This window comes from Stegostoma tigrinum, chromosome 19, assembly GCF_030684315.1.
Source record: "Stegostoma tigrinum isolate sSteTig4 chromosome 19, sSteTig4.hap1, whole genome shotgun sequence".
Classification (NCBI taxonomy): Eukaryota; Metazoa; Chordata; class Chondrichthyes; order Orectolobiformes; family Stegostomatidae; genus Stegostoma; species Stegostoma tigrinum.
This window is the reverse complement of record NC_081372.1, coordinates 31,656,307-31,672,131: the sequence shown is the minus strand read 5'-3', so window position 1 is coordinate 31,672,131 and position 15,825 is coordinate 31,656,307. Positions and strand designations below refer to the sequence as shown.

At 40.7% G+C, this 15,825-nt stretch overlaps 1 protein-coding gene across 8 annotated transcripts in view; it reads right to left on the bottom strand.

The window, feature by feature from the left end:
- Window positions 1-15,825, bottom strand: part of LOC125461344 (DEP domain-containing mTOR-interacting protein-like) — an 84,396-nt gene that overhangs the window by 54,306 nt on the left and 14,265 nt on the right. For 7 of the 8 annotated variants that reach the window (XR_009446929.1, XR_007249481.2, XR_007249479.2 and 4 more), the window contains exons 5-7: window positions 13,600-13,778; window positions 8,770-8,952; window positions 4,899-5,039 (exon numbers count right to left, since the gene is read on the bottom strand). Coding sequence is in view for 2 of the 8 variants with exons in the window: in XM_048550017.2 (XP_048405974.1) it covers window positions 4,899-5,039; window positions 8,770-8,952; window positions 13,600-13,778 (503 nt within the window). In the remaining 6 variants the exon portion in view is untranslated. The remainder of the gene's footprint in view (window positions 1-4,898; window positions 5,040-8,769; window positions 8,953-13,599; window positions 13,779-15,825) is intronic. The other variant, XR_009446930.1, reaches the window with a different exon arrangement.

Genomic DNA, 15,825 nt, shown 5'->3' with positions numbered 1-15,825 from the left:
AGGAACATATGTTAAAGAGTAAGTTAGCTGTGATACCAGCTTGTTTAAAGGTCTCATGAAGAAATATTAATGAAAGGAGACGACATCGAATGAATGAAGAATTTTTCCAGAAAGAAACTAAGTACAGCCATGCCAAGTGAAGAAGGAACTGTCAGGTGAAAACAGGGTGACAATTCACTGTGGTTTGAGCATCAGAGAGGTTGTTGTTGAGCATAAAAAGGTAAAATTCTATTGTTGATATATTAAATAAGACCATTTCAAATAGTTCTTGTGCAATGCAAAATAGTTAATTTTTTATCCTTTTAAGAGAAATCAACTTTGATATAGTCTTTAAAAAAATACATTGAACATACTCACAAGTGACTGGCAAAGACTAACCACCAGAATATAAAAAAAATTATTAAAAATAAATTTACAGTCTCTCAAGCCAGATTTCATTCTAGAATCTGACTCATCCAGTACTACTATCAGTGGGAACATAATACTTGCCTCATTGTGACTCTGTGCAGATAAAACATGCCACAAAAATGGGTGCAGATCAATTATTAACCCAGTTTAATAAAGGGCTCTGAATTATTGCAGCACATTGGTGATCTGCACAGATGAGGATTTTAACAAGCAGAAAATGAAACTCAAAAATTAGACATTATAACAAAATAATGATTTAGGCATCCAACACCACAGTGTCCATGGTCAAGCCAAGATTTTATAAAGCCATCCAAAGTAATGTTGTTAAGAACCACAAGTATTTCTGGAAGACCATGAATTAAACACTGTTCTATCTGCATCATTATTTGCAATTCTGTAAATTGTCATAGAATCATGCAGCACAGAAACAGACCCTTCGGCACAATTCATCCATGCTGACCTGGTTTTTTTAAGAGGAACTAGTCCCAGTTGCCTGTGTCTGGCCCATAACCCTCAATATTTCCTATCCAAATGCCTTTTAAATGTTGTAATTGGATTCGCCTATATCACGTTTCCTGGAAGCTCATCCTAAAAACGCACAACCTTTTGTGTGGAAAAGGTTGCCCCTCAGGTCCCTTTTAGATCTTTCTCCTCTCACCTTAAACCTCTAGATTTGGGCTTCCTTAACCTGGGTAAAAAAAACTTTGGCCATCCAACTTATCTGTGCCCCTCATGATTTTATAAACCTCTTTAAGATCACCCCTCAGCCTCCTACACTCTAGGGGAAGAAGCCCCAGGCTAATCAGCCTCCCCTTGTAACTTATACCTTTCAGTCTTGGTAATATCCTTGTAAACATTTTTGAACCCTTTCTGTAGCAGGGTGACCAAAACTGCACACAGTACTCCAAATATGGCCTCACCAATGTCTTGTATAGCCTTAACATGCCTTCCCAACTCTTATGCTCAATGTTCTGACCAATAAATGCTAGTGTGCCAAACGCCTTCTTCACCACCCTATCTACCTGTGATGTTACTTTCAAGGAGCCAAGTACCTGCACCACTCAGTCTCTCTGTTTGACAACACTTCCCTTCACCCTACCATTAACTTGTAAGTCCTGCCCTGATTTATCTGACCAAAATGCAATATCTCACATTTATCTGAATTAAAGCCGATCTGCCATTCCTTGGCTCACTGGCAGAGTTGATCGAGGTCCTTTTATACTCTTAGGGAACCTTCTTCACTATCCACTATAACTCTGCTTTTGGTGTCTTCCATAAACTCACTAACCATGCCTTCCATTTTCTCATCTAAATCATTTATAAAAATGACATACAACAGTGGATGCAGGATCAATCCTTTTGCAGCACACCAATGGTTATAGGGCTCCCGTATGAATAACAATCCTCTACCTCCTACCATCAAGCTAATGTCGTATTCCATTGGCTAACTCGCCCTGGATCCCATGTGATCTAATCTTTCTAAAATGAAAAGAAGGATCTTATTCATAAAGATTATATTAATAGCCTGGTGATCTCATGAAGACCAGAATAGTGGGAGATGGAGATGTGAAGGGATAATTAAGGATGTTAATCTGGGAAAGAGAATGCTGGGTGCTGCAGCAATAGAATAGAAATGCCCAGAGTGAAGAGCTGCAAGCCAAGACTGGAGCAATAATTTCGTAAAAAACAGGGACAGGAGAAGCGTTACATGAGCAGGAAATTGAGAAGGCCATGTTGCGGGAGATTGTGGAGAATTGAAACCAAAAGATAGAGGAGATAAGAGAAGAAGACAGTCAAGAGTGGGCCAGAAAACTGCACACTCAGGAGCTCAGTTTTGGAGCAATGCCAGAACATACACACTGAAAATGTGTACTTTTTAAAAAACTGATATAATGCAGAAGAAACAAAATGTGGTTATATAAGTACCTCAGAGGCCGAGCAAAGACTCTGGCCTCAGCTCACAACAGCTGAGAGCAATGAATGAATTAAAGTTGTTACTTTGGGATTCACTGCAGATTTGTGTACAGGGAATCCACTTCCTTAGCCCAGTTAAATTTCTAGTCTCAGTTATGGCCAGAAATGAATGGTTTTGAAATGGGTTTGAGTCAGGAAATAGATCTTTCAGAACATAAACCACCCAAACCAAACTCTCTTCTTATGTTGATTAAAATTCAGCCCACAGACTCCTACAGTTTGAAGTGTGAATAAAGAAGTCAGCAAGTATTGAGAAGAATACAAGTTTTAGCTACATTTTTAAGCATCTAAGCTTAACTCTAGGTGCTTGTCCCTCCCAAAGGGAACATAAAAAATGATTTTAGTAGCTTGATTGATTTCAACAGTGCAGTCACATAGTGACACTGAGGTAAATGTTTAGCACAAAAACAGAAGATCTTGATCAAACCCATGACTCTGTTCTTCCATTAAAATAAATTATGGCTAATCAGTACGTCAAATCCATTTTACTACCTTTGTAATAGATTCCTGAGACTTTTACTCTAAAGAATCTATGAAACTCAGAACAAAACATTTCAATCAGTCCAGCCTCCACAGCTGTTTGGGTGATGATGCCATGGGTGGGGATGTACAGTGAGAAAATAATTCCGTGTTGTTACCACCCTTCATGTGAAGAAATGCTGACTCGCTCAAATTTGAAGACTAATATTATGCATCATTGTTCTGGATTTCCCCACAAGTCAAAATTGCATTCCTTCATTTACTTAATTGAATCCTTTAATCATTTTAAATAATGCTATCATCCTTAAGCTTTTACACTGAAGGGAATACAAAGCTAATTTAAACAAAAAGGTCTCAATATTCAGCCTAGTCAACCTGTATTCTGATGAATCTGTGCTGCCGCAGCTTCTTTAATGCCATTATATCCTTATGACTTTTGGGCACATTGTAAAATAATGAGCTCTCAGCCTGTCATTTTTACATATCTAATGTCATCCATAAAAATGGGCTGAAGTTAGAGTTGCCTAATTTTGGAAAATGCTTTCCCAGTATAGGAAGACTGGCATTTGCTGCTGATCCCAATTGTCATTGAGTGAATTGGCTCTCAAAACTGTTTCAGAGAGGAGTTAACAGTGACTCACATTGCTGTGGAGACAGAAATCTCATGTGGTCCAGACTAGGTAAGGTCTGCAGATTGTCTTGCCTATAGGACACTTGTGGACTATGTGAGTCTTTACAAAGTTTGAAAATAGTTGCATGATCTAACTTTCATTGCATATCTCATTGAGCTTAAATTCATGACCTGCTATGGTGTGATGTCCCCAGAGCAACAGCCTGGTAGCCTGGACAACCAGCCCAGTGGCACTGTCACTAAATAACCATCACTTTTCCCGACGTACGAAATGTGTCAGGCTTGCTGAAAGAAGACAGAGGGTGGTAGTTGATGGGAAATGTTCATCCTGGAGACCAGTTACTAATAGTGTACCGCAAGGGTCGGTGTTGGGTCCACTGTTGTTTGTCATTTTTATAAATGGCCTGGATGAGGGCGTAGAAGGACGGGTTAGTAAATTTGCACACGACACTAAGGTCGGTGGAGTTGTGGATAGTGACGAAGGATGCTGTAGGTTGCAGAGACATATAGATATGCTGCAGAGCTGGGCTGAGAGGTGGCAAATGGAGTTTAATGCAGACAAGTGTGAGGTGATGCACTTTGGTAGGAGTAACCAGAAGACAAAGTACTGGGCTAATGGTAAGATTCTTAGTAGTGTAGATGAGCAGCGAGATCTCGGTGTCCATGTACACAGATCCTTGAAAGTTGCCACCCAGGTTGACAGGGCTGTTAAGAAGGCATACAGTGTTTTAGCTTTTATGAACAGAGGAATCGAATTCTGGAACGAAGAGGTTATGGTGAAGCTGTACAAAACTCTGGTGCGGCTGCACTTGGAGTATTGTGTCCAGTTCTGGTCACCGCATTATAAGAAGGATGTGGAAGCTTTGGAAAGGGTGCAGAGGAGATTTACGAGGATGTTGCCTGGTATGTAGGGAAGGTCTTACGAGGAAAGGCTGAGGGACTTGAGGCTGTTTTCATTAGAGAGAAGAAGGTTGAGAGGTGACTTAATTGAAACATATAAAATAATCAGAGCGTTAGATAGGGTGGATAGGGAGAGCCTTTTTCCTAGGATGGTGACGGCGAGCACGAGGGGGCATAGCTTTAAATTGAGGGGTGAAAGATATAGGACAGATGTCAGAGGTAGTTTCTTTACTCAGAGAGTAGTAAGGGAATGGAATGCTTTGCCTGCAACGGTAGTAGATTCGCCAACTTTAGGTACAATTAAGTCGTCATTGGATAAGCATATGGACGTACATGGAATAGTGTAGGTTAGATGGGCTTGAGATCGGTATGACAGGTCGGCACAACATCGAGGGCCGAAGGGCCTGTACTGTGCTGTAATGTTCTATGTTCTGTGTTAACTGAATGTGTATACCCAATTTACTTACATTACTGCTATGGTAAATTTAGATTGCACCGCTCTCACCTGATTTAGGGTTACACTCCACTGAAGGCAAGCAGGCAAGGCTGGGAGCTGTATTGTAAAAGGCTGCACTTCCTGTTACTGCAGAGGTAATGCTGCTGCGGCGCACAGCTGACACCACCTTTATCTCTTTGTTTGTTTGCACTAGAAATAGCAAGAAACAAGTTATGCATTCTTGGCAATGGCCACCTTTAATCACAGATTTATTCCCATCACTTGTGTCATAGGCACACAATTAGCTGATTTAATTTGGTCAGTGGGCCAATTGATCAAAGCTGAAAAGCTACAGAGGTCTCTTCAAGCAAGCAAAGTAAAGGCAGCAGAAGGACAGATTGACCTAGGTATAGTTAAATGATGGATGTCACAGAGTAGTAGCAGCTGAGTTACTATGGCTGTGTGAGGACAATGCAAGACAGATAAGGTTAACATAACAAGACAGCAAAGTTCTTGGCAGGAGTAGCTACAAATAGCAAGCTGCAAGGTAACATCCAGGAATTTATCTGATCCACTGAAGAATTAAGTGTTTTTGAAAATTGAAGAAGGATGCTTGTGTGTACCACTAAACATGCTCTCCTATTTTTCTTGGGCTTTCAGTCTAACTAGTGCATTTGCTGGTAATAATGGTATTCTGGATCAAAGCAGCATAAATCATTCTACATTCAAATTTTACAGTACAGAAGGGCGCTTTTCTGCACCTGCTTTTTCAAAGAGCAATCCAGTAAGCATCACTGCTGTGCTTTCTTCCCAGATTCTTCTACAAAATAGTTTTTTTGCAAAAGTTGATGCATTTCCTTTCTACATTATCATGGATTCACATGTAAAGGTATTCCGAATAGAAAATAGAAAATTTTATGTCCCAACTAGGGTCTCTGCAAGAAAAAAGTGAACTTTATATCTAGTCTTTTTTCTGTTGATCTTAAATTCATAGAATGGTGTGTTGCCTCCCTAGAACCAGGATCAAGGATATCTTGGAGTGGGTGCAGAATATTCTCAAACAGGAGATGGACTAGCAGGAGGTCGTTGTACACATTGGAACAATTTAGGAAGAGAAAAAGACAAGATACTGAGGAAAAAATATAGTAGATTAGGCTGGAATTTAATAAGGCAGTCCTCGATGGTAGTAATATCTGGATTACTCCCACTGCCACGAGCTAGTGAGGGTAGGAATAGGAGGAATAGAACAGATGAATGTGTGCCTGAGGAGCTGGTGCAGGGGAGAAGGACTTACATCTTTGGTTCATTGGAATGTCTTCTGGGATATAAGTGACCTGTATAACGAGGATGGATTGCACCTGAATTGGAAAGGGACTAATATACTGGTGGGAAGATTTGTTAGAGCTACTTAGGAGGATCTAAACTATCGGTAAGAATAGTAGGATAGATATGGTAAGGGATTTTAAATTTCCAAACGCAGACTCGGGCTGCCATAGTGTTAAGGGATTGAATGAAGAGAAATTTGTTCAGAGTGTAAAGGAAGTTTTCCCATTCAGTACATATATGTACTTACTACAGAAGGTGCAAAACTTGACCTACTCTTGGGAATAAGGCAGGGCAGGTGACCAAGGTGTCAATATGGGAGATCTTTGGGGCCAGTGACCAAAATTCTATTAGTTTCAAAATAACAATGGAAAAGGATAGACTGAATCTAAAAGTTAACATTCTAAATTGGAGGAAGGCTAATTTTTACAGTATTATGCAAGAACATTCGAAAATTGATTGGAGGCAGATGTTTGCAGGTAAAGGAATGGTCAGAAAATAGGAAGCCTTTAAAAGTGAGATAGCAAGAGTCCAGAGACAGTCCCCTGTTAAGGTGAAGGGCAAGGCTGGTAGGTGTAGGGAATGCTGGGCAACTAGTTAAATTGAGAAAAAGAAGGAAGAATGTGTCAAGTACAGACAGCAGAGATTAAGTGAATCCCTAGAAAAGTATGAAAGCAGTAGGGGTATACTTAAAAGGGAAATCAGGAGGGCAAAAAGGGGGATGTGAAATAGCTTTGGCAAATAGGATTAAAGAGAATCCAAAGGGATTCTGCAAATACATTCACGACAAAAGGGTAACCACGGACAGAATAAGGCCCCTTAAAGATCAGCAAGGCCCCCTATGTGTGGAATGGCAACAGATTGGTGGGTGGGGGAGGTGATGCTAAATAAGTATTTTGCATCAGTATGTACTGCGGAGAAGGATATGAAAGCTAGGGAGCTTGAAGCTGGGTCCACTGCTTTTCGTCAATTATAAATATGATTTGAATGTGAACATAGGTGGTAGATAGTAAGTCTGAAGATAACACAGAAATTGTAGTGGACAGCAAAGGTGGTTACTTCAGAGTACAATGGGATCTTGATCAGATGGGCAAATGTACTTTAGTTTAGATAAACATGAGGCGCTGTGTTTTGGTAGGGCAAATCAAGTAGGGCTTATACACTTAATGGTAAGGTCCTGGGGAGCGTTGCTCTATAAAGAGTTCCTTGAAAGTGGAGCAGCAGGTAGCTCGGACAGTGAAGAAGGTGTTTGGTATGCTTGCCTCTATTGGTCTGTGTACTGAGTATTCAAGTTGGGAGGTCATGTTGAGGCTGTACAGAACATTAGTTAGGCCAGTTTTGGAATACTGCATGCAATTCTGATTTCCCTGCTATAGGAAGTACATTGTGAAACTTGAAAGTGTTCAGGAAAGATTTACAAAGATTTTGCTAAGGTTGGAGAGTTTCAGCTATAGGGAGAGGCTGAATAGGTTGGGGCTATTTTCCCTGGAGCGTCAGAAACTGAGAGGTGACCTCATAGAGATTTATAAAATCATGAAGGGATGGATAGGAGAAGTAGTCAAGGTGTTTTCTCCCTGTGATGGGGGGAGTCCAAAATTTGTGGGCATAAGTTTAAAGTGAAAGGGGAAACATTTTAAAGGGATCTAAGGGACAACATTTTGACAAAGATGGTGGTGCGTGTATGAAATCTACCAGAGGAAGTGGTGGAGGCTGGTACAAATGCAATGTTTAAAAGGCATCTGCATAGGTATATGAATAGGAAGGGTTTAGAGGGATATGGGCCAAACACTGGCAAATGGGACTAGATCTATTTAGGATATCCGGTCAGCCTGGACAAGTTGGACCTAAGGAACTATTTCCATGCTATACAGTTCTATGACTCTATACCCTCATGTTTCCAACTCACTGACCACTACAACTCAACTTCTGATATCCATTTTTAGGTGCACACTTTAACTAATGAATTGCTAATATGAATTTTATACATGTGTCAACCTGATCAACATCAGTTGCTAATATTGAAAACATTGGAAGATCTTTCACACTTTGATAAGAAATTACAGTATCATCTGGTAACTTAATCAAAATCAGGTCAAACTTTAAAATGAAAAATGGTTCCAAAAGCAATAATTCTAAAAAAAAAACTGCAGATTCACATATAAGCAATGAAACAAGAAAACTTTATATCACAGGCACACAAGCATAATTTTAAACCGGAATATACTTTACAGATCTTTTGCAAAAATTTTTGTATTTCTTTTTTAAACATTATATGGATTCAAAGTTTTTTGAGAAGATTTGTAGCTCAGGTTGTAGACTTTCTCGCTGAGCCAGTGTGTTGGTTTGCAGATATTTCATCACCCTGCTCAGTAACATAGTCAGTGCGTGTCTGGTGGAACATTGGTGTTCTGTTCCGCTTGTTATTTATATGCCTTGGTTTGCTGGGGTGATTGGCATTACTTCTGGTTTTGTTTTTCAGTGTTTGTATACAAACTCCGACTTGGTGAGCAAGTCTACAACCCCATTATAAAGATTTACTTGCAAAGGGATCTCTACTAGGACAGTGCATCTCAGAACTAGTATCTCTGCAAAGATATATTCTCGAAAAGCCTTCTACCTGAAAGAAAACTTGAGCCATCTTGTTCAGGATTCAGCTTTCGAAGACAGAATGGGCTGTCATGAGATTCCTGTGCTGTCCCTGAATCTTCGCTCAACAGCTCAGTGAGTCGTCGCCTCCGACGAAAGTTTAAGCGGAACTGATATAATAAGTTGCTGTCAAAGAAATGGTGACGATTGGAGACTGCAAAACAATAAACCATTGCTCAGTCAAAGCAGTCTGGTTACTTTAGGTTCTTCCATATCTAGTTTTATACTAGTGTTTCACAACTGGAAATCCTAACACTGCGTAGTTTACGCCAGTCTTTCACTTCTTAAACCTGGATAACAATCCAACCCAGACAGGTGAAATAAAAATCACATTTTCACAGTGTTTGTAAGGGTCACATCAGAAATGAACTCGTGTTTGAGTTTCTAGTAGATCCAAACTCGGAGAACAAAATTACCTCTCATTTGGCACAAATTTGACAATCCACCTCAGGCAAAGTGCCTTATGTGGCATTTAATGTATTTTGCCTAACCTGGAAGTGTTTCACTGTGGCATATATATTTCCATATTCCATATGTAGAAAAAAAATCAAACCACATAATTCTTTTCACTGAATGGAGGGAAATCTAGAATTTTAAAAGCAAGTGCTATAAGTTTAGGTGGGAGGCCACAACATTAAAAAATGGCAAACCCAACTCCCACTCATCACAAACTCACTGGTTTTGCTTTTAATGGATGTAGGATGACTAAATTAAACTGACAGTTAAAAATTTGGAACAACCTGAGGTATATCCATGTACCCAGGGGTCTTATTTCTCCAGATTTCCTGACCCAAAAAAACACCTTTTAAATCTTGCATTGCCTTTTCACCTCCAAGCTAATGTCAGAACATAAATTCTGCGGTAAATGAAATTTTCTTATGCGGAATCAGCAAGGGTTCGGATCACTTCAGTATTTACTTTAAAGGATATATTTTGTTGCAGTTAGGGCTCAGCCTTAAATCTTTCTGTGCCAGGAATCAAGGAAGACAGCACCACATCAACTAGTAGTTATTAAACTTGTTTATCAAATATGTAATAATATTGGCTGTTAGCCTATAAATAATATGTCCAAACTTGCTACGACAGTATTTGCATATTTTGGAAAACTGAACTTTTTCTGGATCAGGCAAGCAAACATTCAGAGTTGCCAGATTTTAGTAGAAGGTGAAAGGAGTAGTGAGCCCAGAGGGTTTACTGTGGGAGCAGCAGGCAGTGAAGCTGATCAAAGTAGCTAATAAATTCTGTCTTTAGCAGAAGTTTATGAAAAGGTCCTGCTAGGGAGGCCAGAAATGACCACTACGTCCATGATCAGTCACAGTTGTCGGGGCGACTGGTACAAAACATCTTCCCCTGCCATTGCCAGACCCAAATGCAGGTCGGGGCCAGTGATAAAATGCCTGCTTCACAAAGCATCCTGTCTCTGCAGGCAGGTGGGAACAAGTTGGGAACAAGAAATTTCACCTACAAGTCTTCTGAAGCATTATTTCTGGAAGCACATTCTGCACCCACTTTGGAGCTTTGACTGATTAAGCCCCTTCAGTTCACCCTCTCTTCTACAGCAAACATTCTCTCATGCCCTGTCACTCCTTCCTCTCCTCTTCAGCAATTATCCTCTGATATCCCTTATTCCACCCTCTCCTCTACAGCAATCATCTTCAGATGTCCCCTCACTCCACCCTCTCTTCTACAGTAATCATCTTCTAGGATGTCCATTGCTCTCCAGCTTCAGCATCATGTCCATGCTTCCTCCAGGCCACCTGGGAATGGTAGGAAGTGCTCTTCTGGAGGTGACAATAGACGATCATCCCTATTTAACAGGCCTGGATACAGATCATTGATAGGGTGAACATCCATCAAGTCCAGCACCACAAAAGGCTCAATGACGTCCTCTGATCTGCTGGCGATTTGGCATTCCTTCAAAGGGCTTACACAAAGGTACTAAGCAATGGAAATTTGTGAGTGAAGAGAGAGATCCAGCTGGAGAATGTGTGGTCATCCCCAGCAACACATGGTACCAGAGATCAGACTGCGTGTGTTACACGTGCATTATAAGACTTGTGGATAGCAGTTACAATGTGGGGAAGGATGTGGAATAGGAATCCACAAAGAAAACGGAAGTAGGTGTCTCTTGACAAGCCATTAAATCTCCATATTTGCATACAGGATTACATGACCTTCAAAGCTAAACAGAGACCCAAGACAGGAGAAAGAGTTCCATAGTTGAACATTTTGACAGGCCAGCACCAGGGTGCAGGGGCAGCTGTTCCATTTTACTGTGGCCAGGCAGCAAGTTGAGAATATTCTGACCTCCTGTGGAAATAGTGATATCTTGTGTGGAGGCCACCCAAGCTTCAAGAGAAGGTTTAACACCAGCATGTGAGTAACATGGTTTCCTCCCAAGAGTGACTGGTGATTGCTAGGGAGAACTTGATTCTGGAACTAGGGATACTGTGGATGCTGGAAATCTGAAATACAGAGAGAAGTGGTTGGAAAATTCCACATCTAGAGTATAGTATAGGTCACCTTATTTAAGGAAGGATGTAAATACATTGTAAGCAGTTCAGGGAAGGTTTACTAGACATACCTGGAATGTGTCTATTATCTAATGGGGAAAGGATGGACAAGCTAAACTTGTATCCACTAGAGTTTCGAAGAAATAGGTGTGCCTTGATTGAAACATGCAAGATGTTAAGCAGTCTTGTCAGGAAAGATGTGAAGGAGATCTTTCCTTTAATGGGAGAATCTAGAATGAGATGTTTCCTTTAATGGGAGAATCTAGAATGAGGGGTCACTGTTTGAAAATAAGAAGTTGCCCATTTAACATAGAGATGAAGAGAAATGGTTTCTCACAGGGTTGAGAACTTTCTGAACTGCTTTCGCTGCCTTTCAGAGAAGTGAGAATATTTGAACCAGTTTAAGACAGAGATGAATAGGTTCATGATAAGCAAGATTGTAAAAAGTCATCATAGGTTGTCACCAAAGTGGAATAACCAAATCAACATGATCTTATTAAACGGTGGAAAGTGGCCAACTCCTGTTCCTGATTCATGTGCTTGTATCTATCATACAACTTATATGCATAAGGCCTGAGCTACATTGCTATACAAAATCCATGGTTAGAGCAATGTCCAGACATAGAGGAGGGAATCACTTCCCTCTCGGTGGCCATTGTACTTAGCGATACATGGAAGTGGCACTAAGCACAGAGAGGTAGGAGGACTACCAGCCTGCTGCCCAGTTATACTCTCAGGGTAATGTCTGGGTGAGCAGCTGCTTCCCAAACCCCAGTCAGTGATCCTAGGGTCTTCATTAGCCAGGCGTAGGAGGGTATTCCTGCATCTATGCACCAGACCCCATTTGGCGTGACCTAAAATTTCAGACTACTGGACAATGGTCACCAAGGTAATTGTACACAACCAGGGCATTAGACTCAGTGGCCTGCCTCAACCACAGCTGCTGTAAGAGGCAAGTTAAGATGTTTTGTCACTTCACCGTCTCGGTAAATCCATAAAGGCAGTGTGACAAAGGCAGGCAAAGATATAAGCACCTGGGTAGATATGGCATTCACCAATCTGGCACGTACAGTTGACCAACCCATGACCCCAAACCCCCAACCCACCTAGTATCACCTTGGTCTTACCCCAATTTATCCCTCAGCCTCAAACCATCACACATGACCCAGATGCCTGCCATCATCCTGGAATCTTCCGCCAACATCTGTCATCTGACCTCAATTTCCCCCAACCTTTCCTGAAAGACCCAGGACTCGCCCTCCATCAGATTTCAGATCCTTCCCATACTATATATCCTCTCTGAACAGCTTAGGAACGTGTTTTTGCCATTCTGCCCTGGGTTACTATTTCCATTGTTGCAATTATTGTTCGGGTTAAACAGCCCAATTCCAGCTGACACAACACTGCTGTTCAGCTCAGCAGATTGTTGGAAGACCTCAATGGTGGCCTTAGCGATATTCTCCAACAATGAACTCACCTCAGCAACTGTTGCTGGGCCACGTACCTTCATGCATTGTTTGATCATGGGCTGGAACTCTAATGACGATTGTCTCAGGGTGTGTGACAGTTGGCTTCCTCGGACAAAAGAGCCAGAACTCTCAAACAACTGTACTAACCTTAGAGGACAGAGGCTGGCTACATTTGGACACCACGTCCCAGCCAAAGTATTCCACCAATCTTAATTATTGGTCCTGATCATCACCATTCCTTTCCATTCACCATCCCTATTTCATCCTTGTTGTTACTCAATCATCCAGCCTCTCCTGATCCTCTATCTTCTGCCACTGATTCAACAAAGCTATAACCTTAGCTCTGATCCAAAGGGTGATCAACATAATTTGGTGTAGACACAGAATTGTCAGGAAATAGGAGGCAAGAGCTTCCCAAGCAGACTGACATGGTGAAACCAAAATTTTGGATCTTACCTAACAAAGTCCCCACCCTGGTTAATTCTTGCTTCTGGAGGCCTCATTGGATTTAGCAGGCTGGGAGGAAACACGTTTCAATTCAAAGTTAAATGACCAAATTTAAGAGTGGAGAGTAGATATAAAGCTGCTGGGGGGCAAAGAGTGGGATAAGGTAAAAGCAAATTGTAAAAATGCAATGCTTAACCTTAACACAGTGGAGCATAGTAATTCAATATCGACCTGTCAGAATGGGGAATGTGGAAATGTGGGACTTAGTGAGAAATAGGATATTGGTGACTCCATCTATCATTATAACAGAGAAGAAACGTCCAATAAAAAGATATATGTAATGAAAAGCTGTCACTGCCAGGGTTTTCTCACCATGCTGAATGATTCCATGTTCAAGCTCTCTACGGCACAGCTCCACTGCTTCCTTCCTCGATGAAGCTTCCCCTTCCTTTATTAGCCAGTCAATGATTTCACAGCCCAACACTGCACGCTGGTACTTCAATCCATTTTCTTCTTGTAATTTCATGATTGCATCCTCAGAGCTTAAAAGCCTGTTAATTGTGATGGAACAATTGTGCAGAGGGGTAAAAATCATAAAATTACTATGGTTTAGAAGCTAGAATAGTCTAAATCATTCTCCTAACGGTCATCAACCTGTGCTAGCCTGATAGAAAGCATAAGCTCAATAGGCACATGAATTGTTGCTCTTCTGGCTGGGATTCAAATAACACCAAGTCCAAAACAAGTTGAGCAACCTCCTGTAATCTGGAAAACATGTGCCCACTTAAAAAAACACACATATCAGTCTGAACTAGTTGCTGTGTATTTGTAATACATGAAAGCTGAATGAACACTATTAATTATCCTGCATGCAATAACAGACATCTTCAAATAAAGAAAAGAATTGATTTCTTGACAGCTTTTGCTACGATTTTAAAGTCTGCAAGGTGCTGACTTTATCATTGGTTAGGTGAGATAATAGTGTAATACAACACAGGAGGAGGCTATTCAACCTATTGTGCCTCTGGAAAGCTCTACCACAATCTGCCAACCAATCTCATGCTCTTTCCCGTAGCCCTCCGTATGTTATTCTTCAAGTATTTACCAACTCTCTTTTGAGTGTTACTACTGAATTAAATTTCATCACACTTGCAGGCAGCACATTCTGGGTCACAACAAATTGCTAAGTGAAACATACTTCATGTCACCTTTGGTTCTTTTGCCAAATTGTTTTGTATCTTCTGGTTACCAGCTCTCCTGCGACCAGAAACAGTTTCTCCTTCTTCATTTTGTCAAGTACGCTTATAACTTTGAAAACTCCAAATTAACTCCTAACCTTCTTTGCTTTAACAACACTTTTCAAATCTCTCCACATAGATGAAATCCTTAATCTCTGGTGAATCACCTTTGCGCCATTGCCAGGTGCTCAAATCCTTCCTAAAGTCTGTTGCCCAGAACTGAACATAACACTCCACCAGAAGCCTAACAAGTACTGGATGCCTTGCTTTTATAATTACTCCTCTGCCACAAAACCAAACTTCTACGGTCTTTTTCGAATGCCTCAATGTATTCAACCATCTTCAAAGATTTGTGTTTATAGCTCTCTCAGATCACTTTGTTCATGTGCCCACTTTGAAATTGTACCATATAGTTTTTATAGCATCTAATTCTTCTGACCAAAATGAATCATTGTTCACTTTCCTGTCGTAAATTTCATCTGTCATGTCTACCCATGTTATCCATCTAAATCCCCCCGCAGTTCTTTCCTATCTTCTTCATTGTTTACCAATTTTCTACCTTTTTCAAACTTTGAAACTGCATTCTGTATTCTCAGTCCAAGTCATTAATAAATATTAACAAAACACAACCCTGCCATCCCCAGGGAACATTATTAATACCTCCTTGCCATCTTAAAAAGAAGTGTTCATCAAAGCTCTCTCCTTTCTCTCCCTTAGCCAGTGCAGCCACCATCCCTGCAATGCTTTGGTCTATAATCATGCCAGCAAGTCTATGCTGCTGCTGTTTGTCAAAGTACTTTAAATGACTTTGAAAACATGAACTCCACTACACTCATCCTTTTGCAAGTACTAATGGAATTAAAATAGATTTACTTCTACCATTTTTAATTTCACATCTGCAGTATTTGAATTTTTTTCAGTTAATACTAAATATTGTTTAAAAAGTTTTGACCTGCATAGAACAAAAAAAGTTAGTTCGTAAGATTCTTAGGTACGTTTTCATGTACAGCAGCACCTGAAAAGTTGATCACTCTTCCAAATTAGAATGCATTGGAAGGTACTAGGCTGGACTAGTCACACTGGAAGCAAATTGACTCATTCAGTTACGATTCACAATTAGCCGCAAATAAAAACAAAGTGCTGGAAAACTCAGCAGGCCTGGCAGCGTCTATGAAGAGAAAACAGAGTTAGTGTTTCACAACTAACGACTCTCCTTTGGGACTGAAGGGTGGCGCAGAAATGGTGGTTTTGATGCTGTTGACAAAGGCAGGGGAGGGACAATTAGGACAGATGGTGAGGGTGCTGAGACCAAAGGACAAAGGGAGTGTTAATGGTATGAAAGGAGATAAACCGTGCAAAC